At 41.5% G+C, this 22,169-nt stretch overlaps 1 protein-coding gene across 6 annotated transcripts in view; it reads right to left on the minus strand.

Annotated features, from left to right (window-relative positions):
* Window positions 1-7,632: 7,632 nt before the first annotated feature.
* Window positions 7,633-22,169, minus strand: part of RAI14 (retinoic acid induced 14) — an 86,306-nt gene continuing 71,769 nt past the window's right edge. For 3 of the 6 annotated variants that reach the window (XM_083818524.1, XM_083818526.1, XM_083818525.1), the window contains exons 8-18: window positions 20,968-21,074; window positions 18,358-18,536; window positions 17,663-17,691; window positions 16,529-16,615; window positions 15,806-15,883; window positions 15,069-15,129; window positions 14,613-14,731; window positions 12,565-14,091; window positions 11,614-11,763; window positions 9,932-9,997; window positions 7,633-9,673 (exon numbers count right to left, since the gene is read on the minus strand). In XM_083818524.1, coding sequence (XP_083674650.1) covers window positions 9,596-9,673; window positions 9,932-9,997; window positions 11,614-11,763; window positions 12,565-14,091; window positions 14,613-14,731; window positions 15,069-15,129; window positions 15,806-15,883; window positions 16,529-16,615; window positions 17,663-17,691; window positions 18,358-18,536; window positions 20,968-21,074 — 2,481 coding nt within the window. In that variant the 3' untranslated portion in view covers window positions 7,633-9,595. The remainder of the gene's footprint in view (window positions 9,674-9,931; window positions 9,998-11,613; window positions 11,764-12,564; window positions 14,092-14,612; window positions 14,732-15,068; window positions 15,130-15,805; window positions 15,884-16,528; window positions 16,616-17,662; window positions 17,692-18,357; window positions 18,537-20,967; window positions 21,075-22,169) is intronic. The other 3 variants (XM_083818527.1, XM_083818529.1, XM_083818528.1) reach the window with 3 other exon arrangements.

Genomic DNA, 22,169 nt, shown 5'->3' on the forward strand with positions numbered 1-22,169 from the left:
GCTTTATGAACGTGAAGAGATGGGGTTTCATCTCCCAGGAAATCAAATCAAAGATTTTGCTGCCTCTGTTGTCTTTGGAGTGTTGTTTTTTTTTTTTTTTTTTTTTGTGGCAGGGCCAGAATTGCCCACTGTGGGCAGCATGAAGTGCAAGGAACGAGCCTGAAATGGAGCAATGGGTCTTGGGGTGGCCCCTCACCAAAACACACAGGTGAAGGACTGCCCACATAAGCAAGCATGATGACATTTTCCTGGACAAAAGAAGAACAGGAGATCAGCTTATCTCCTGCTGTTTGATATTATATGTCTCATCTACATTCAGACTTTACCTCTCCAAAACACATAAACAAGATGTTTTAGTTTTAAAAATACACCCTGAGGGTTGAATATATGCTGACTATTTTCAAGCTGGATTTCTAGCCCCACTGGAATTTTTGCTTCATGAGTACTTGAAAAACCAAGCGCTGTTTTTATCACTCAGAAGGTCCAGAAACAGATTTCAAATACAAATGTCCCAAGGTCCTTGACTCAGAGTGGCCTAAATCTTCCTATGCATTGGTGTATCTGCGTAAGTTACTTTAACATAGTCTACCAGTTGATGAGATTGCCAAAATCTTTCTTACCTGTAGCAAGTAACTCAGAGTGCTCCCATGTTTTTCCTTAGGCTGTTCAGTTTGGACAAGGTCCTGCATAGATGCTGGAGTTCAGGTGGTGCCTTTCCTTTGGGTGAAACCACGGCATCGGCTGCACTTTCCCAGGCCAGCATCATGGCTTCCAGCTTGTTTTGTTGCAGAGGAGATCTGGAAAAAGAGTGGGACACCAGAAGCTCCTTGAAAATTGGCCGCATTTTACTGCGAGCACTGGCACTGGGCTGCTCAAATGTGCTCTTTTTGAACACTCACTTCAGCTGTTCATCGTGATCAGTTTTTGGTTAAACAAGACCATTTCTCTCACATGTTGCTGCTGTTCCTGACTCCACAAGGTGCAAACATCCAGGTCAGTGCTTTTGGGCTGAACGTGGTGTGGGCTTCATGGGTGGGGTCATTTTGGGGCCAGAGCCTGCACAGAGATCCACAGGGCTGGGGAAACAAAGGCACAGCTTTGGCACAGATCTTTCCATCTTGTGGCACCTACAGCTTGGTCCTAACTTTCTGGAAATATTTAGCCATTGGAAAAAAGTCTTAATTTCTGCTCTTTACTTCTTTGACAAAGCAAATGCCCCAAAAGACGGGCAGCCCCAGCCCACTCCGTGGGTGCCTGAAGGCAGCAGGGAGGCTTTGTTTAGGGTGCTGTGCCTGAGAGCAGAGCCGGGAGCAAGGTTTCTCAGGAGGTTTTTGGCCAGCAGAGGGCATGAGCTGACCCTGCCTGCTCTCCTCCGTCCCACGGGCTGTTCCTCGCCTCCCTGCCCGCGCAGGAGGCTCAGCACCCGTGCTTGGCTGAGAAACGCTCTGGAAGCGCCTCCCTGGCTGAGCCAGGTGGTCGGTGTCCTCCAGCTCTACATTCGCTTCTACATTCGCTGTCACAAGGCCGTCCCACTCACTGCAAAAGGATGTCACTGCCTGGATGGGAGAAACGTGAAACGACGTTATGCACCATTAACGTGCGTCTGTGAAGCCTTTTGTAATAGGTACATTAGGAGAAAAGTGCTTTCGAACACAAGGGTATTTGCTCTGTGCCAGATGTGCTGCATCCCCAGCGAAGCAAGGAGTCACCAGGGACCCAGATTTTTCCCCCTTCTCCTCCACAGATGCTGGCAGTGACTCCGTCCCCGTAAGGATGCATTTGGCTGAGTCAGCATGCTGCAGACCTGGGAGAGGATACATGTGGTCTCTAAAGCATAAAAATCCACACAGATACCCACTATATGGTTTGCTGCCATATAACCCTAGAGCATGCATGAGGGTACAGTTTGAATTTGTTTTAGACCCAGTCAAGTCCCACTTTGGCACCATCCCCTATTGATACTGAAATGCTTACAACAAAAAAAATGGAGACACAGTGCGTGCTGACAACAGGATTTTTCTGCTGCTCCTTCCTTATCAGCACTGCATTTCCTCACCATCCCTCTGACTAACTCGGGGAAATGCAATGCCTCGCAAGCCGTCTCTCCCAGAAGAGATATGGGGTCCTGGCTCAGCCTAATTTTAGTTTGCTCATTTGTAGGAACGTACAGCTCTGGGAGAAAGGCAGCACACACACCGTCTCCTCTGCCAGATGACTCAGCAAGCACACCTGTGTTTGGGTTACAGATTACACTTCCTTCAAAATTTTCTTCAGATGTAGACGCTGAGGTCGTGGCTGAGTTTCAGTGTCTACGTCTTCTCTCAAAGACCTACTGTACGACAAGACCTGATACCAGGTAGCAATTACTCAGACTAAAGCTCTCTTTCCCCAAGGAAGCGTGGCCACCCGTCGGTGACTTCTGCCAATCTCCCACTTCAAGGGCTCTGTAAACAGATGTATGCAAGTCACTTGTACTCGCCTCCTCATCCTACAACACTTTTTTGCAGGACCCCATTAACAAAGCCAGTTTAGGGATTTTTTCAAGTGTTTTTCATGCAGTTCCCCAGGACCATGACACATGGACCTGAAGGTAACCAGAGAGCTGCAGGCGAGCACCTGCGCCAGCTTCCAGAGCCAGCCCCACAGATGATCCTGGCAAAAGCCCTGCAGAGGATCAGCTCCTGAGAGGCTCCAGTTTTGTTGGAGGCTGGCTTTTACTGACAGGCCTGGAGGGGGTGCTGGGCTTTCCAGTTTCCTGCTTTGAGGCTGGTGAAAGGGGAGAGTAAAGCTCTCACTGCAGAATTTTGCAGCCTCCTACTCTTTCCAGCTGAGACTGTGGGCTTGACCAAAAATGAGCAAGCCAGCAGAAAACTGGAGGCATCAAAATGAACCCTGTATTTACATGATTAGATAACATATAATTGTACATATGCAGATTTTACCCTGTAAATACAGTGCAGTGATTGATTTGATAAGACAGTAACGGTGGAGTTTTTGCAGCAGCACCAAATTGCACTGCCTCTGCCTGCTTGGAAAGCAGACTGATGGCAGAGGAGACAGACTTCTAAGATTTGTACACACCTCTGTGCAGTTCCAAAACCAGAGGAGCAAGTGTTTAGGTTCAAAGCTGTTCCCTTGAACCCCACAGGGCCATGCTGAAGGCCCTGGTCCAGGCTGTGCCTGCCCATGCAGATGCTTCCAGGCACGGACAGTTGGGGTTTGCACTGCTGGAAGCTCACCTTGCAAAATGCTGGGCCACCTTCAGAAGGGAACAGGCTGATCCAGAGTTGTGCCTGGCAGTTATCTGCAGGAACCACTGGTTGGCCTGGGCCAAAACCATGCCATGGACCATCCCAAATAATCTAATGGTAGGGATGGTCTCCTTTCAACATCAAAGACTATTCCCGACATTTGTATAGGTATAGCCTGATCAACCACCAAGAACACATTTCTTCTCCCTGTGGTTTTGCAGCCGTTTGCCTCAATGCAGGGAGCTCGCTCTCTCAAATGCTGCCTGCAGGTAGTTGGAGGCATGAGGCATGAAACAGGTCCTGGAGGAGATGGGGGCACCCCCACACTATCACCTGCTTGTGGCACTGATGAGCACTGAGGTCCCCTGCAAGCAGCTGAGCTCCAGGGATGCCCCGGTGTCCCCGAGGGAGCAGCACAGCCTCTGGGGAAGGCTGGACCCTGGCCGGCTGCCCTGGGGTGGTTGGAGGCCCCTTCCCCCCTGGGGTAGGATTTGTGACCAAGGCCACGTCCTGTTGCTGCAGGGATGAGATGCACTGTGCCAGGCTGCAGCCTCAGCTACTGTACAGCCTGGGCAAGGTGCCAGCGGGAAGATCCTCGATGAAGCCATGGCAGAGGGGAAGCCAAGGCTGCATCACAGCTGTGGTCCCCAGGGGCACCCAGGCTGTGACTTAGAACCGGGGCACTCAGCAGCTGCGGTCCTGAGCAGCGGCGCTGAGCCACCAAGGAGAGCTGCTGGAGAGGGACCCATATGGCAGCTGTGTGCCATCCCCTCCAGTGTTATAGCCCAGACAGGGCAATCACGCAGGGCTTTAATTACACTTGTATTTGCAAGGGAACACGCTGCCAGAGATGCATTAGCCAAAGCATCTGCAGAGGAAGTGCTGACCCTTGCCAGCAGAACAGCATCAAGCTTAAAACCACTGCAGATGCCACACAGCCACTGTCCTGCAGTGCAGGGCTTCCACGGCCTGCTCCTGAAGCCACCTCGCACGCGGTGCAGGGGACAAAGTAGGGGCACATGCTGCCCTCCCCAGGGAGGCAGCAGCCCTGCTAACTCCCCCACACCACGACCTTCAAGGCGGCACATGGCTCCGCAGCATCCGCACAGCTGTGTTGGGCCCAGCTCTGCGACATCTGGCCAGACGTTGCCCCCACCCAGCTGCTGAGCACAGTGTTGCTCCTTTGGGAGCTGCACTGCTGAGTGTGAAAACCTGGAGGAGCTACTTCTAGGAACAAGGGCAGCCCAGACTTCTGTGCTCTGTGCCCTCAATCCCCACAGCATTTTCACCTGAAAATGAAAGGCTGCTTTAGCTTTCTGTCCCTCCCCAACTCTTTTTCTGCCTGGAAAAAGCAGCTTAATCCAGTCATCCCCTTGCTCCCCAGCCTCTTCTTTCAGGGATACCTCCTGGTGGGCAGCAAAGTGCTTACGGAGAAGCAAAGGCATCCAAACATTTTTGGACGGGGCTTTGGCATATGCAGCTGGGTGCGAGGCATTCTCTTCTTTAGGACAGGACGTGCAGGAAGAGCGCTCCAGCTGCAAGCCCAACCATCACCAGGGAGCACTTCGGTTACCTTCAAAGTGCAGAGCAGCCACAATGGAGCAAGCAGCCTTGCAGAGGAGCACATTTGCCTACAGACTCAGGCGATGCTCGCCTCCGAGGGCTGCTGAGCACAGGGTACCAGCCCACGGCCCCGCTCCGAGCAGCCAGGCGCCGGCCCCGAGCTCCTGGCGGGGATGATGTCAGCGGGCTGTGCCTGTTTCCAATCTCCAGCTGCTGGTAGGAGGCCCCATTACCAACCGTCTGAGCATTTCAGGCTGTTGGAAAATGCACGAGGAGGGCCAACGCTGTGAATCTGGACAGAGCAGCGTTCAAGCAGGCTTTTAAAATCAAACACTGAAAAAGTGATGATTATGTAAATACCTGTGTTAACCTTGAGAGCAGCCAAAGGCTTGTAAACAGGGTAGATGTGTTGCCTTAAAATGCCTCAGGAAATACAGGCTGCATCACCAACAGACCCTCCTGAAGCCACCACTGGGATTCAGGATGTGGCATACTCAGGACTAAAAACACAAACCTGTACAGCTTCTGCAAAGTGGCAAAACCTTACGTTGGCCACACGTTGTCCCAGGATCCCATCACTGGATCCATCATGAGACAGAGGCTGTCGTTTTTCTTAGAAAACGTTTTGTGACATGCTATCGTAACTTGGGAGGATTCAACACTCAGAGGCATTGAGCAAAACACTCCCCTTTCTTGCCAGCAACAGGGTCTGCCTGCAGTAGCCTTCTGCAGTTACAAAAATCGTACCTTGGGCCTCCTCAAATAAGGAGAAACTTCTTAAATCACAGCTTTGAATTAACTTCACCTGCAGTTTACCTCTGTATGTAATTCTAAGATTATGAGAATGGTTGTTAATACAACAGGAATTAATTTGTTACTACCCTGAGAAGAAAAAGTACGGTTCTAGTCTGTATTTGGTATCTCTTACTTGCTTTCAAAAGGACCAGTGAAGGACCCAAACGGGGGAGGAAGAAACATGGATAGAAAAACCACTTGGATAATTCACTTCTGTGAAACATTTTTGCTGAGAGTTGGCTTGCACCCACAAGTACAACCGCTGACCTGTGTTTGGAGAACAAGACAGTGTTACTATCAGTGAAGTTCTCTGAACTTCACTATCAGTGAAGTTTTCAAAGTACTCAAGTTCTTGAACAGTGGCTTGACATTAAATTGAGAGCACTTTTAGTGCTCTCTGTGGCAGATCAAAACCACAGTGCATAGAGGATTTAAGCCACTGATCTGGCCTAAAAGCCTTGCACCAGTTCCTATTTGTTTGGAAAAATATGCTGGGTTAAACGCTTGTGCCTGCAGAATTTTTGCTGGGTTACATCACATCCATCTATGCCGCTACTTTGCAACCCCCCCCCCCCCCTTAAGACCTAACACACAGCTCCAGGAGCTTTTCCATGACATTCCTCATCACAAAGCATCATGACCTACAGCACAGCTGCTGCTTTGAAGCCTGGATCCCCGAGACATCCAGCAGCAGGCCCAGGTCCCAGCTCCACAGAGGGCCAAAACCACAAGGCCAAAACCACCAGGACCGGCCCTGTGCCGCAAGGCCTGACCACACAGCTCAAGTCAGAGCTTCCTCCCCACAGCGCATGGGTCACTGCCACGTTTAAAAGGGCAGATTGCTTCTGCCTTCAACATCTGCCTTCTGCTCGGATGAAAGTTGGCATCAGAGTGGAGAAAGCCTCAGAGAAGAAGAAATGAGCTTTTAAAGTGCTGCCCAGGAGGGGACCCCTGCTGTCATGACCGTCCAGGCAGAAGAGCAGAAATAATTAACAACCAGACCAGTGATGCCCAGGAAGCACTTTTATGCAAGTGTGGCAGCAACCAATCTAGGAGGCAAAAGGCAGGAGGACTGTCACACCATGGGTCTGACCCTAAAAAAAAAGTGTTATGCAACAGATCTGGCATCCAGCCATCCACAAGGAAAACAAATGGCAATTCAGATGGGAGTTCCCAGTCAGGAGGTCCACTGCTTGCAATGGATGGCACAAAAGAGCTATTTTGTGACTTTACTAATCCAGCAGCAACTATTAGCAAAAAAATCATTAATCCACAACGTGAAATTACTCAAATCTGCCCTGCCAGATGATCTGACCTCACACAGACTCTGCATACCAGTTTGTCAGCACCCTTGTTCAAAGGAAACCCAGTACTGAGTAAGTTACAGAAATTTTCTGCAGAAGTCTAGAGAGCTACTTGACCTCTTTTGGACGTAACCAAAAGAGGTGCAATTCCTGTCATGTATGTGGTCTGCACTGAGGTCAAAAGATGTACTTAGCAAATAAGGTATTGAAAAACTAGTTCCTCCAATAAAACTCAAGAGACAGAGATGATAAAAAGACAATACTTACATAGTCAACACTGTTAAGTTTAAAGAGATGTATACATATCCAAATATATATATACACACACACAAATACACTTTCACTGTAGTTCTGTATACGGAGTGAAGTGCTAAGTGATAAAGAACCACAGTTTTGAGAAATTGTGGGACTTAGCCCACCTCTAATACTGGTCTAAGGTCATTTTAAACTTAGTTGGAATACATCCAGTGGTGAGTGGGAGACCCATATTACTTCTAGCAGGACACCCATGGGAGAAATAGCTCAACATATCAATCCAACACAAGGCATAATCTACCAAACTGGTTGCACTGGGTTTGGTGTAGATTCAGTTCTACCTGTACATCTGACAGGTATCTGAACATGGAGTATAGAACACATTTGTACTACATTAAAGCAGTTGAGTGTGGCAAGATTTCCCTTGGCATAAAAAGTAACTGAAGACACAAAGAGAACCAAGATGAAAAAATTGGAAATAGTTTATTTTGCTGCATAAGGAAACTTCTGGTAAATTACATATAAAGAAACTTGCTATGCTGTAGTGTATAATTTTCAATATTCCACAAAGATAGTTGTAATAAATATACAAACCAAAACAAAGTAGAAGACTAAATCCATCAGGCAACTTACAAAATGGTTCATCAAGTTTTATACTTTGCAGCATTGGCATGCTTAAAATCTTGTTGTTCATTCTGAAGTGCTGCAGCAAAATTCTTTTCACATTTCTTTGGAGCATTTTCAAAATCATCTAACTATAAAATACTGTCCAAAATTAGCAGGCATTAGTTAAACCACCCAAGAAAAGTAACACCAAGGTCTAACTGATGCAAAAGAATGTTTTATTTGTTTTTAAAATCCATTTTAGCTTTGCCAGGGTTAGGAATTATCCAATAAGTGCACTATGAGTCCAGTCAGCCTCAGGCACTGCTGACTCTTGTCATATTATGACTCTATATAAACTTCAGATTATATAGCTCTGGAGATTTCTCTATTAGAGACATATCTACTACCAGAAATAAGACAAATATCATAGTGAAGCTGCAAGCTAGTTCAAATGGTTGTACCCTCAAGTGTAGTGTGTGCTTAGAAGAATTCTTCCATAGCTTCATAATAAACCATACATCATTCATTAGTCATTTTTATTTGACTTCTAAATTTAAAAGTGCTGACAAAGGCTTTCTTGATGCCCCTGGCCTCTAGAAAAAACATGTAGAAATTTTTGACACATTTGCTCTTCTCTACCTCTCATTTCTACATTTGTTGAAACAGCAGGCTAAATTGTATTTTACACTTCACTGCTCTGGACCACACCAATGGACAGGTCTATTATTCCGTACAGATCTTTTTCAAACTGAGAACACTTCTCTATGCTTCACTATTACTGAATACTTGGGGGTATAGAAAGGAACTCTCTAAAACACGATTACCTAAAAATATTTGTTAATAAGCTTAATGCAAACATTACGTAGAAAAATGGTTTAGTTACAAAAAAAATTCATTAGAGGGCCAATAAAAATATACTGAAGAGAAGATCTTTACAAAAGTGAGGTTAGGAAATATGAGGCATTGACATTCACTGTAAACATCCTGTGTTCACTAGAATCCCTTGTCTAAAGTATATGTTCTGGTTTTGTTCCTGAGCTTCATGGCCAACACTTGCATAGATAGCTAAACCTATCATAATGAGTTGTTTCTACAGACCTTTCTGTACTGCTTTGTACAGAACTTCAATAGACTAATTACTTTACCTTTTGAAATAGTTTCATTCCACTAGCAGGCAGTTCAAGGAAACTATGAAGCATGGTATGATTTTTGTGTACTCAGTGCATTGGATGGGTTGGGACAGCTACAGTATGGTGTGCTAATCTAAAATAAAACTAAGTTAAGAAGTATAGCTGTTTGACGTTCTGGCTTACCATAAATACCTACTTCTGCTCACTGCTGCAAGGCTCGCTTCTGCTCTGCCAAAGAGTGCGTATGGCAAAATGTCTTGAATCTGAGTGCTACAACATCAAGCATTTAAGCCTATCCCCAATAACAATATGCAGCTTATACACCGGTAAAGGAGACATAGAGAATTTCACCTTTACCCAGGTGACATGAGTGCTTGCCTCCATATTAATCTCCCTCTGGGAGGAAGCTAGAAAGCAGTTTCAGGGTAAACATGACACATAGTGGCCTAAGTAAAAAGTCTGAAGAACATACTTGCATTTTGGCTATGAAAAGCAGGCATGTGTTTAGTTACTGCACATGTCTATGCACATGGAAAGTGGTAGAGACAGACAAATAAAATCCACCTCACAAACAGCACAACAACAAAAAAGCAGCAAATTGCCTGTTTTAAATCTTATTTTAAGGCAAATCTAGATAAACACCCACAACAGGATTAATGAAAATAGGGAGTTTTGCTTTTTTTTTGTTGGTTTACTTTTTCTGCGATTGGCTTTTGCACATTGATAAAATTTGTTTAAGCACCTTCTGGACATCTTCATCCATTTGACCCTAGACAAGGGGAGAAAGAAGAAAACGTGATTGAATTCAAGCATTTCCCAACTCCTTGAAAAAGTTTACAAACTATTTTTAAGATATAAGAATTATTCCAATTTTCCAAAAGAAAGCAGTGTTAAATTTGTGCTTAAACCGTCACATCTTTCAGGTATTGTGTGTTCAATACAACCTGCAATGTTCTGAATAAATCTGCAGCAAAAACATCTTCCATTAAAACACCAACACTATGTAATGAGTAATATCTAACCATACCTGCACAGCGTAGAGAAGATGCATCCGGTAAACTGACACAATTTCCTGATGCTGTTTCTTTGTTTCCTAGAAAATAGTTAAGCAGAAAGTCACAGAGTATTCAGAACTGTGGAATTCAGAACTCCCCACCTAGACGTATGGAGGTCTGTGAAATTACAAGTGATAATCTAATGCACAGGTGGAAAACTAGCTCAGACACAGGACTGTGCTGCTAGCTATCTAAAACATAATTTGCTGGGAAACTTAGTCCACAGAAATGCTGTAATTCTAGCGAACTTTGTAAAAAAAAATAAATGGTGAGATGATATTGGTTGCAAGAAGTGCTGAGCTGCAAAGACATGGAACAAGCACATACTCTGCTTCTAAGTTTATCAGAAACCAGAAGTGACCGAGGAAAGCCGACAATATTCTGACAAATCAACCCTTGACTGCAATTGATTGCAAATCAACCACTTGATTGCAGTAACCCATCTGTCAGTAAACACCTTTCTGGTGAAGGAGATGCTTACAAAGGTCTTAATCTATGAAATTCTCAGTTAATTACTATACATTCAAACAAGGAAAGTCAAACACCTTTTTTGTGATCAGAATGCCACATCCCAGAAGCCATCTTTCCAAATAAACATGAAGCTGCCAGGAAAGCCAGTGTAAGAGAAGGAAAGAATGCTTCTCTCCTGTTTTAAGTCCTATGCATCTTCTAATTTGTTGCATATCTTTGCACTACTTTGGCTGACCCTTGAGCTATGAGAGATGAAGGCTCCTTACGAATTTGGTGGACTGGGATAGGAAACACCCACAAGCCTTCACACTGACAGGACATGGTGTTCAACTATCTACCTATTTATTTCTTCTCACTGCAAGGGAATTTTTCTGGCTCATGTGCATATTAACTCCTACATCTGTCTGCTGGGGATGATAGGACAATAGACAACAGTTAAGGCATTTAGTGTGTCAGGCTGGGAATTTTCCTTTCAAATATTATTCCAGAGCTCTCTACAAATGAATCTCTGGTGGGAAGTACCTTCTCTTCACCCTCTCTAAAGTGAGTGAAAATGCTCCTTTGGACAAGCAAGCTTTTGGAAATAGTAATTATGGCTCAACCTGACTTAGAAGACTGAGCCTCTCACACACAAACAAGTACAATTTTAAAAAGTCTTTAAGCAGTTCGGAATTTCAGAAAATGAACTGCAATCCCTGTAAACAGATGGACTTGCTTGATTTGAAACTTCACACTTTCAGTGACTATTTTCTTCCAAAAAGTCAAGTTTCTTTTGGCTTAAAATAACAAAAATATTTCATCTTTTAATACATGTTCCTGAGAAAACACAGCGTTAGTCCGCTGCACACTGACCAGATTTTTCACAAATCAGGGTCTCAGCAGCAGGTCTGGTCACTACATTCCACTACAAGTGCAGAAATTTTGATCCATTACTGATCTGAAGAAATATATGCAGAAAAATAGTTTTCTTTAGTTAGACTATTTCTGGAAAAAGAAATCTGAAGTGACTTGAGGATTCCTACATGTTTCAGAGCATTACAAAATTTCTGTATGAAAATTCTTTCTTGTACTTATTGACTGTACTCCATTTTAAATAAGGCTGAGTTAAGAACGCCACACATGCTTTTGGAGAACTGGGAATAATGGTGGGTTTATGAACTATTATTTATGATTATCTACTTACAGTCAGTTGGTTTTGCAACTGCTTCACTTGTTGTTGTAATGCCTCCAGCTGTTGGCTTTGTCTTTTGGGGGCACTGGTTGAGTAGGAAAGCTGAGAAAGGCTGTTCAATGCTTCTTTTAATTTGCTGACCTCCTTGGACATTTCACTGATCTAGGAAGGTAAAAAATAGGTTTTCATGAAAAGCTGCAAGGCATACTATATTCCCATGGGTCTCATCCTATACAAATAAGTATTTGTGACTTATATTAAGAAGTGGCAGAAAACTAGATGAAAACTCAATGGACAAACAGAGATGTCATGTAAGCGAAGGGTTACAATGCTTCTCTACCGCAATCCCAGCAGTCATTCAAAGTGCATTCCTGGCTCTGAAGGAGTAATATTTACGAACAAAGACTGTATTTACCACCTTCGCAGATGCTGCTTCTTAACACAAGACCGAAACATACCAAACAGGCCAGCTATTCACACTAAGCAAAATGCATAGCTTTTTATAAAGAAATTGTGACAGACATAATTGCACAGGAAAAATAGCTGTCACGCTGAGGCTGAGATGATACAGTAAACTCAGAATAGTGAATGTCTGCTGTTTCCTGATCCTGATGTTTCTTTGTCTCCTCATGAACCTCTTCCTGCTGTAAATTCCACTTTGAATTTGCTCAATTCAGGCTGAACCTAACCTGAACAGAACTTAGAGGTGAACAGAAAGATGCTTACCTCCACCAGAGAGGAAGATAACTAAAGTCAAAAACGCTGAATAAAAACTCCTTTGACATTAAGATCTGTGAGACAGTACTTTGGCATCTGAATTTTCAGATGGCCACATGAACTCAAATGTTACTCCGCTCTGTGACACCTTACACCAACTGGGGTTTAAGGTCACTTATGCACCTTCCAATATGTTCTGTAGTCTGAACTCATGTAATACTTCCTCCACGGCAGTGAATCACTAACCTTTTTATCTTTGTCCTCTTCTAGTTTTGATGTGCTTTCAGAGTATCTTTTCATTTCAAGTAAATCTTCTTGAGCTTGATGGTACTTTTGGTGAAGACCAGTCACCTCCTGTTCCTTTGCTTCAAGCAGAGTATGCATGCCTTCTTTCTCTTCTTTCAAATGCAAAATTTCATTTCTCAGCTGCATAACATCTAAGGACACATTTTCCTTCTCTTTGATTACATCCTTCAGTTTGGATGACAAAGCACTAACTTCACCCTCTAATGAAGACTGGAGTTTTTCATACGTAGCCTTGGGTACCATTGCTTCATTAATTGCAGCTTTTTCTTCCAATAATTCCTTTTGTAGGTTTCTTACTTCACTTTCCTTGTTGGTAAGCAGTCCTTTGAGCTCATTTATTTCCTCCTCCATTTCCTTTACAGTACTTCGGAGTACATTCATCACCTGATGGTGTTCAGTAATTGGCAAAGAGTTTTGTTTCTGAGTGTCTAACAGTTGCTTTAGTTCTTCTGCTTCATCTAATACTTTTGTGTACTGGGATTTCATTTCTGATAATTCATTCTCTGCTTTGTATTTCAAAGAATTTGTTACCTGCATCAGCTTCTCATGTTCATCTCTAGGAATGTAGTCCACAGCGATATCATCCAGAGTTTTTCTCTTCCTGTAATCTTCAAGCTCTATTTGTGCCTCCTTGTACAATTGTGACAATTCACTAAGTTGTCTGTTGAGCTCATCTATCATTCTGTGCATTGCATCTTTCATTTCTTCAGACTCAGCACTAGACTCTAACTGTGTCTGATTTGTCAGCTTGTCCTGTAGCCTTTTAATTTCCTCTTGCCCTTCTTTGTACCTCTCAATCAACAGTGCCTTCTCCTGATTAATATTATCAATAACTGAACAATACGAGTTCCTTATTTCCTCACATTCTTCCACAGACAATTTGCTTGCCACATTCTGCTCTCTTTCTTCAAACTTTTTCTGGAGCTCTCTCACTTTCTCTTTTTGTCTTTCACTTTCCTCCAATGCTTTCTTCAATTCTTGCTTAAGCACTTCAACTTCTTCACATGTCACCTTCAACCTACCCAGCTCAGAACTGGTTTCTTCACTTTCAGAAGAAACGAGACCCATTTTCATCTGCCTCTGTACATTCAAAACATCTTTCACAGTTTCCTCATACCTGTTTTGAGTTTCTTGGAACTTCAGATTAAGATCAGAGCCATTTTCTGAAATATCTATGTTATTTAAGCGATCTGCTTCTGGAACTCTAGACTGGAACTGAGCTTCTAAGTGCTTTCTTTTGGCTTCGGAATTTTCTAATTTCCTCTGCACATCCTTTAAGTCTTCCTGGAGGTACTTTATTTTTACTTCACTAGGGCTTGCCGAGTTTTCTTGAATTTGGGTGGCTTTTAATGTAGGCTTCAGCTCCTGAGCTAAGAACTCATTTTGTCTATCTACTGCTTGATCAAACTCCGTTTGGGTTGAATGATAAGAATCTATGGCAGAATCCACTTCCTTAGGTGTTCTTTCCTGTGCAAAAAGAAACCCAAACAAATGCATGATAAAAACAAATACATTTATTTAAAACAACATATATAAGAAAAAGGAAGCAACCCTTGCCACATCCTACAAAGATGGGCAATTAAAGCACCATGGAAGAAACCGTTAGGTTTCATCTCAAAACCCAACTGGTCCCATTTAATCATCTACAGCGACAGAAGGCAGCAAGTGCCAAGCTCCTCTGAAAGTCTGTTGATCTCCATATGCTAATAATCAAAGCTAATAAATCAAAGCTAAGTAAATTAAAATCAGATCTGCTAACACAACTGTTAACAGCATATTTTAGAATGCAACTATCATAGTAAGCAAAGATATTCAGTAATTCATGGGGAAAGGATCAAAACACTAATTTTAATCCTTTGGGGGCAGAGTGCTTCAATGATGAGCACCACAAGCTCTTTATATTTACAGAACATCTCTTTAAATTGGTAAGCAGCTCTTTGTTCTACTAAGAGGTTAACAGAGCACTAGAACAGCACAAAATACACCACCTGTAATTTGTCCTGTAGCTCCTTATTGTGTAATGTCAAAGAAGCAATTTTTGCTTGCATCAGCATAAGTAGATCTTGCTGTTCAGTTTCAGAACTCACGTCCAATAAACTATCAGCACCTTTGGAGGAAAAAAAGATTCAAAAACTTTCAGAAGTTGAACTGATCCCACAGCTAGCTAGTTATTTTGCTTTCCAAATTAAACACTTTGTTTTCATGACTATTAAGTGCAGTGAACAAGTGAACAATTCCTAGAGCTGTTTCCCCAAAAATGTGTTAAGTCACCCAACAGAAGCAGGTGGGAGCTGGTAGTGAAATTACATAACGTTATTCCCAATACTTATTGTGGCTCACATTCTAAGTGGAAAGACACAGAGCACATCTGACCAGACTGACTTTTCACAACACCTAAAAGACCTAACCAAATAAGAAAATAAGTATTAAACTTTATTGTATACCTGTTGTGCTGTCACTCAGTCTGTCTTTATTATCTCGAAGCAAGGAGCTGAATTCTTCCTGCTGAGACATGAGAAAAAAATTTAAAAAACACTTTCACAGAAAGCAGATGTAAAGTTGGACAGCTCACAGAAGATAAATATAAATAGCATAGACCTTGTTGGATGAAACCTGGCAAAACTTTTTTTTTTTTTTTTAATTGTAGCATGTGCCAGGACAGGAATTATATTGCCTAGTTCTCATTAAATGTTAATGTAATTTGGGCTACTATCCCACAGATAGTTTGGAAAAGCTGCAGCCCCTGTGATAAATCGCTGCAATATATTGTGGTGTACTTAAAAAGAAATCTTCAATACCATAAGATAAATATGAGACAGAACATGCTCAAGTATTTGCCTGATGTCTTTTGGTGACAGGCTCACTACTTTTTGCAATACAATCCCATGTATTTCACTGGTATTAGCTAATGAGTTCTCACACCATTAATACTTACTTTCACAACCATATTCCTACATACTGACTAGTTTATGACTAATTCTATTTAGATGTTCATTAAACATTAAAGCAATCCACATCTGCTTTGTAAATTACATTGAAATAGATTTGGATTCCTTTTTATTCTTAAAATGCAGCTAATTAATTCACAGGAGATTCTGCAGTCAGCAAAATAAATTGCTATGGTATTACACGTTCTTCCCCCATACTTAGTAAGAACAGAAAACTTTGACATCTTGCATACCTGGTCAGCAAAGAAAGCCTGTCCTTTTCCCGTCATGGGAGTTGAAGTTGATGAGCGTGGAGAGGACAAATCACTAAGCTGTAAAAGATTATATATAAATAAGTATATGTATGTATACATGTGCGTACATATAACTAATCCTCCAACATGTGCCGTATATAGACACAAACACATGCGAGCACTTTTCCTTGCACTAACGTAAGTCACAACTCTGGGTTAATTTCAAAGAGCAAATTTAATTATTCAGTGCTCTTTTGAGCCAGTATCACATTTGCAGTGTGCTTGTTGTACAGATTACTTTTCTGTTTAACATTAAACATGTTAAACTGTATTTTGGTACTATACAAATCTATTTAAGTGTTTTACTATCATATGCATATATGCATATAATAATGTGTACATACATATGTAGATTTAAAATACATATAATTTACTTAAGGAAGTCTGCAAAACAAGGAAACCTTCAATTTTAGATGGAAAAAGCACCTACACAGTAAAATTTGTACTACTGTATCTTAAACCATGATATATTTCAAGCAATTTTCTTAGTTAAACTAACCAATGTGTATTTTCATGGTGTCATCTTAATGTCAGGAAAAGCACTCATAATATGACAGGCATATAAAGTAGGAGTGACAGCTCAAATTCAGCCCACATAATTCACATAATGGTCAAAATGCTCTTCATCCCCTAAAAGTATCTCAAGATTGGTCTTTTCTTTACCTGAACAGGACTGATAGGAGGAGGTGGGGCTTTGCGTTTTTTTGGAGTTCCACTTCTTTCTGAACTTAATTTAGAGCCTTGATCATGCTGAAAGTTTCACCAGCCAGAGAAGGTAGGTTTGTTAGTTTGGTTAGTAAAGTCCGAGCAAGTTGTTTCACAAATATATATATACATATATATTTTCCCACATTAATATCAACCTTAGCAGCTCATGCAGTTCCTTTTTTTTTCTATGTAAAGACTACATCTCTGATAACACAAAGATATTAAACATGCCTGACAATAAGAATATGTTCCCTTGTAATCCATGCTTCAGTGAAAACAAACGAGATTTAGTGAAAAAGCAGAAGCTGACAACAAGTTTAGCACTAGTGATCTTGAATACTTCCAGAAATTCATTCACAGTCCAGTCATGCCATTCTTAACAGCTACCATCTTTCCTCTCCATCAACTTCCATTCATTCATATTCCAGTCACACCACTCTTAACAGCTACGTTTCCTCTCCATCAGCTTCTGCCTGAACTCCCTGAAAAACCCAACTTCTCCACTCAGAGAAAGAATGAACCAATACATAGCACCCTCTTCTAATCTCCAGCCACCAGCAAATCTACAAGATACTTGCACTCCAAGATAGCATGATACTAAATACAGAATGTAAGAAACTAATTTAATTGCCTAAATCTGATAAGAGTCTCACAGATAGGGGTCACCGGTAAGGTGCAACCAGGAAAAACCTTCAGATAGATGTTCTGGAAACAGAAAACTTTTCTAGATCATTTTCTATACAGTTTGAAGAGACCAGAGTCCAGCAAAGCACCTGCAATACATGAGAATGGTGGAATATCTTCCCGGCACACGTGCGCATGCACATGCATCTTCCCTTCCTTTTCTCACTGAGAAATCTGGCAGCTACGTCAGAGAGAAGGTAAACCCAAAACTGATGTTCCTGAAACACATTCCTTAAATAAGCAACAAAAACTTTTCACATTATAGAGCAGTTATAAGATATGCATCTCACAGTGACTACTAGCTACTAGTCACATCTACTGCTACTAGTCACGGCAGTTACTATTTTTCCCATGAGCTACAAGCCTTTAAAGCCTGAGTATTTTTAAAATCAAAAGGATAAATACCTGCTTTGATTTAGTCGGTGATTTTGTATCTGTGAAGCAAAAAAAAAAGTGGAATTAAGAACAACGATCAAGGAAAAAGTTATTTGCCTAACCCTTCTCTCAGCTCTACTTCCTGGACCATAAATGCTGTTTCTTTTTTGAACTCCTGTTTGAAATCTGAGCAATATACTTAAAATTCAAAATTCCATTTAAATACAACCTCTCTACTGCTTTTTTTTTCGTTTCGTATTGATATAAAATTCAAAGGATAGTGACAATTCTGCTTCTACTGTAGCCTCTCACCATTCTTTTACATTAACTTCCTACTTCAAAAATCTTTTTTAGCTTGACCACAAAGTCCTGTCTGCATTAGTTCCTTCTGAATCCCTCTACTGAGGAGCTAAACATAGTCTTTCACATAATAAGGAGAGGATCTAGTTCAAATTCTACGCAAGCCTTCACTACGCTGTTACATCAGCTTACCTTTTCTTTCTCCAGAACACCTGTTTGCCCTGCTGAATATTTTATCTCACATTTGATATTACCATATACAGCAAATACCACATTTTCCTGTTTTGAAAAGCTTCAGCCAGACCACCTTGAAGATAGCTTTTAAAATTTTTCAGGTTAATTTAAAAAGTAAATTTGTTCATTACTGAACATAAACATAGCCAAAACAAAAAGTGACAAACAGCATATCAGCATCTCTTACGTACCCACATCCTGAGATAACTTTGACGATAGGAGATTCTGGATCCCTGCATTCTCAGAGATTTTGGAGTAATGCAAAGCATTCTGCCCAAAGACATCCACTAAACTGACATCTGCACCTTTCTTAAGGAATGCTTCCACCATGTTAAGGTTACCAGCTTCACAAGCCATCATCAAAGCAGTTCTGGACAACAGAAACACAAGGTAAAATTATCAAGAATAACCTTTGAAGCCGCAGCTCATTTTGTCAGGAAGAAAGTGTGACAGGTACTGTGTAATGAAGAGCAAAATTTTATCAACATATGTATCAACACATACATGCAACTGTTTTTTCTATGCACAGACACCTGCCTGCCCCTCCTCCTCTTCCCCATACGCCCCAGTTAGACCTTCTGCAAAGACCTGTTACGGTTTGCACGTCTCCAAACATTTCTAAAAATGGTTTCCTGAAGCTAAAAGGAGAGAGAGAAGTGGATGAAGGATCAAGTCAGACTATCAGATTTCACTGTCACACTTCAATTACAACAGGAAAGCCTTTATTTAATCACTTCTCTCCTTCACATGTTGTTTTTAAGCAAAATAGACAGGTATCACCCAAAAACCCAAACATATTTCTCAAAGCTCTTCAGTGAGACTGAAAGGTGGTTTGACCTCAAATCCTGAGCCATTCTCAAATAAAAAAGATAAAGAAGTTCCTTAGAGCACAACCAATTCCCTCTCCAGCACCGGGCAGCTTGACAGTGCCTCCTACATTAAGGGTAACATACAGAAGGAGCATTTTCCTAACAGGTTGTATCTGTTTTTCCTCAGTGACTTTTAGGGATCATACAGGATAATTACAAAAACACAGAAAACCCCACCTCTCGAGCATGCTCTAATATTGCTTTTCTGCCACAGCAGAATTCTCCCTTTTAAATGTGAACTCATTCCTAATAGGCTGGCCAAGTTCACAGGCAAACACGCTTCTCAGTGCAGATATGAAACTGAGAAGTTACTACAGAAATTTCTCCCAATATCCAACCTAAACCTTCCTTGGCGCAGCTTGAGGCCATTTCCCCTCATCTTATCACTTGGTGCTTGGGAGAAAAGTCCAGTCCTCACTTCAGTATAGCCTCCTTTAAGGTAATTGTAGAGTGCAATAAAGACTCTCCTGAGACTCCTTTTCTTTAGGCTGAACAACCCCAGTTGTTTAGGTATTTGCTAGATATTAAGGCAACCATTTCACTGATGAATTAAACACACTCCCTGTAACAGGTGAGCCCTGGGGAAGTGACGGCTGTTGCAGTACTGTGGTAAGAAGTCAAATGTTGAGTGGTAACTTGGATAGCAGTTCCACAGGGATAGTTTTAGACTACCAAAATGACTAGCTTAGTCTGGACATCAGAGGGAATTGGACAAGCCATTTTCAAAGGCTCTCTCTTTCTCCTCCCATTAAGACTTCTACTTTCTCATTAAATATGCAACCAATTCTGTGAACAGGAGATGACTAAGTAGTTCTTCTCCTTACCATAAGGAGTGGGAATTAAAATGGTACATTCCATGTTATATAGTTTTTCTTGCTTTCACACACTGTACTTTCTTTAAAAAAATAGAGAATACCAAACTTGCAAGTACTGTCTTATCTATAACAGAAATACCTTCATCCAACTAAATTACAAACTGTTAACGCTACCTGTTGATTAAAAGTAAGCTAGTGAGAGAAAGGCAGAGGTCCCAGAATGGTAGCACCTCAAGTTCAAAGCACCGTGGAGGCCATTTAAACAAACCAACCAACCAAGAACCAACAAAGGGGTTTTCTTTAGGCAACTTAAAACAAAAATCAAACTAATAGAACTTTGAACTCTCATAAACCAAGCTAGGGCCCAGTCTCATCCTCCCAGGTGTTCCCAAAGAACAATATGGACATTGTATCACATAATAACCAAGATAATTACTAAGTGCCAAGTCTTCTCAGCATCCAGCTTTACGTTTGCAGTTTCATCATTTATAAAAGTCCATAATTTTCAAGAACTCTTGAACTTCATCAGTATCATCAAAATGAGTACATTTTTTTCCACAATAAGGATGCTCTGGTTTAAGAACAATTTTCTGACACGCTAGATGTCTATTCAGGCAACAAGTCTCTAAATGGCACTTTCTGAGAATACAGCATCTCCACCATACAACAGTTTTATTGTGTTTTCTCTTGGTGCTGCGGCTGTGTTACATTAGAAAAGAGAGCTCTCCATGAATGTCACTTCCAAGTAACAGTTTTCAGATTAAAATTGGAGAAACTAACTCATGCCAACAACAGAGCAGCACTGAAAACTGGGACACGTACAAAGTGACGTGTGGGCAAGTGCTATCATTCAAACTCTTGTAGGAATGATTTTAAAATGGGATTTGCTGCTCTGGTAACCCAACGAAAATCTTACAGGCATGATCTAGTTTTAGAGTTATTTAGTTTCTGTTTCACCTTTCCCTTTAGGCAGAATTCTCTAAGCTTTCTTGACAACTGGGATATTCTCTCTGGTATTGAAAGCATTAGTTCACATAACAACAATTTCGGGAAGGGAGCATCGTTTGACAGTCAGCCCTGGGAAAGAATTAACATGGTGATGGTTAACCTGCTGTACCTTCCATTTTTATCCCTGGTGTTGATGTCTGCTCCGTGATCCAGAAGGTATTTGCAGACTTCTGTGTGACCACTTTGTACTGCAAGCAGCAGAGGTATGTTCCCATCCTAGGAATGCATTTAAAGAAACTATAAACAATAATTCGACAACTTACAAATACCACCATGAGATTTAAAGGTCAGCTATGAACCTTCCTTCTACACAGCACAAACAAGGCACTACCTGTACATTTTTGTCATGTACCATAAATGTAGCTGGGTTTATTTAATTCTTTCCTTTAGTACTGGGAATGGAATCACTCAGCAAAGCATTAAGAACAGGAATGCTTTTTGCTGTCTGTACTCCCTTTTCTGTTTGCTTAATGCTATAACACGGTGATTTTGCAACTATACAATACCTATAAATAAGTCCACAACAAAAAGGTTAATTTTAACTAAGTACAAGGCAAAAATACAACATTTCTTAGAATAACAGAGTAACTTCAATTGGAAGACAACTTTAGAGATTTTTTCTTCCTCCTTTGCCCTCACTCCAGAGAAAGGCAAACTTCATTTCACAGTACATTGCTCAGAGACTTGTCCAGTCAGGTTTTAAGCATATCCACAGACAGAGACACCATGATGTCTTTTGGTCCCACTTCCGATGTTCCACCACCTACATGCTAATAATTCTTTTTTTCTTTAACACATAATTGGAATTTCCCAATCAGGTCTACCGCCCAAACTGTGACCACTGCTTGACATCATTTTGTTGTGCACCTGAGGTGGGTTTAGCTCTGTCTTTCTCATGATCACCAATGATGCAGTTGAGGGCATCTTAAGATTCTCCCATAGCCTTCCTGATTCTTAGCATTAAAAAAAAAAAAAAAAAGACAAAATTTTCTGCCTTTAAAATGCATCTACTGAAATTTTAGATCTAATGTTCATGAGTGTTTTGTGGTTTTTTTGTTTTGTTTTGTTTTTTTTTTTAACTCATCAAAAAGACCAGATAGGAAGATAAGATGGAGGAAAGAAAAAAAAAAGTTAAATGCCCTCCTCCCCCTTCTTTTTTTTGGTCTATTTTCTGTCAGGTCCACTCTCTTTATCATCAGAGTTTTCTACCAGGCAACTGCATCATTCTCAAAGACAGATCTGGTTGTTTGTAGTCATTTCATAATAGAGAATATACTGTCCCTTAGCCTTTACATTATACCAAGTATAATT

The sequence above is a fragment of the Anser anser genome, assembly GCF_964211835.1.
Source record: "Anser anser genome assembly, chromosome: Z".
Taxonomy (NCBI): Eukaryota; Metazoa; Chordata; class Aves; order Anseriformes; family Anatidae; genus Anser; species Anser anser.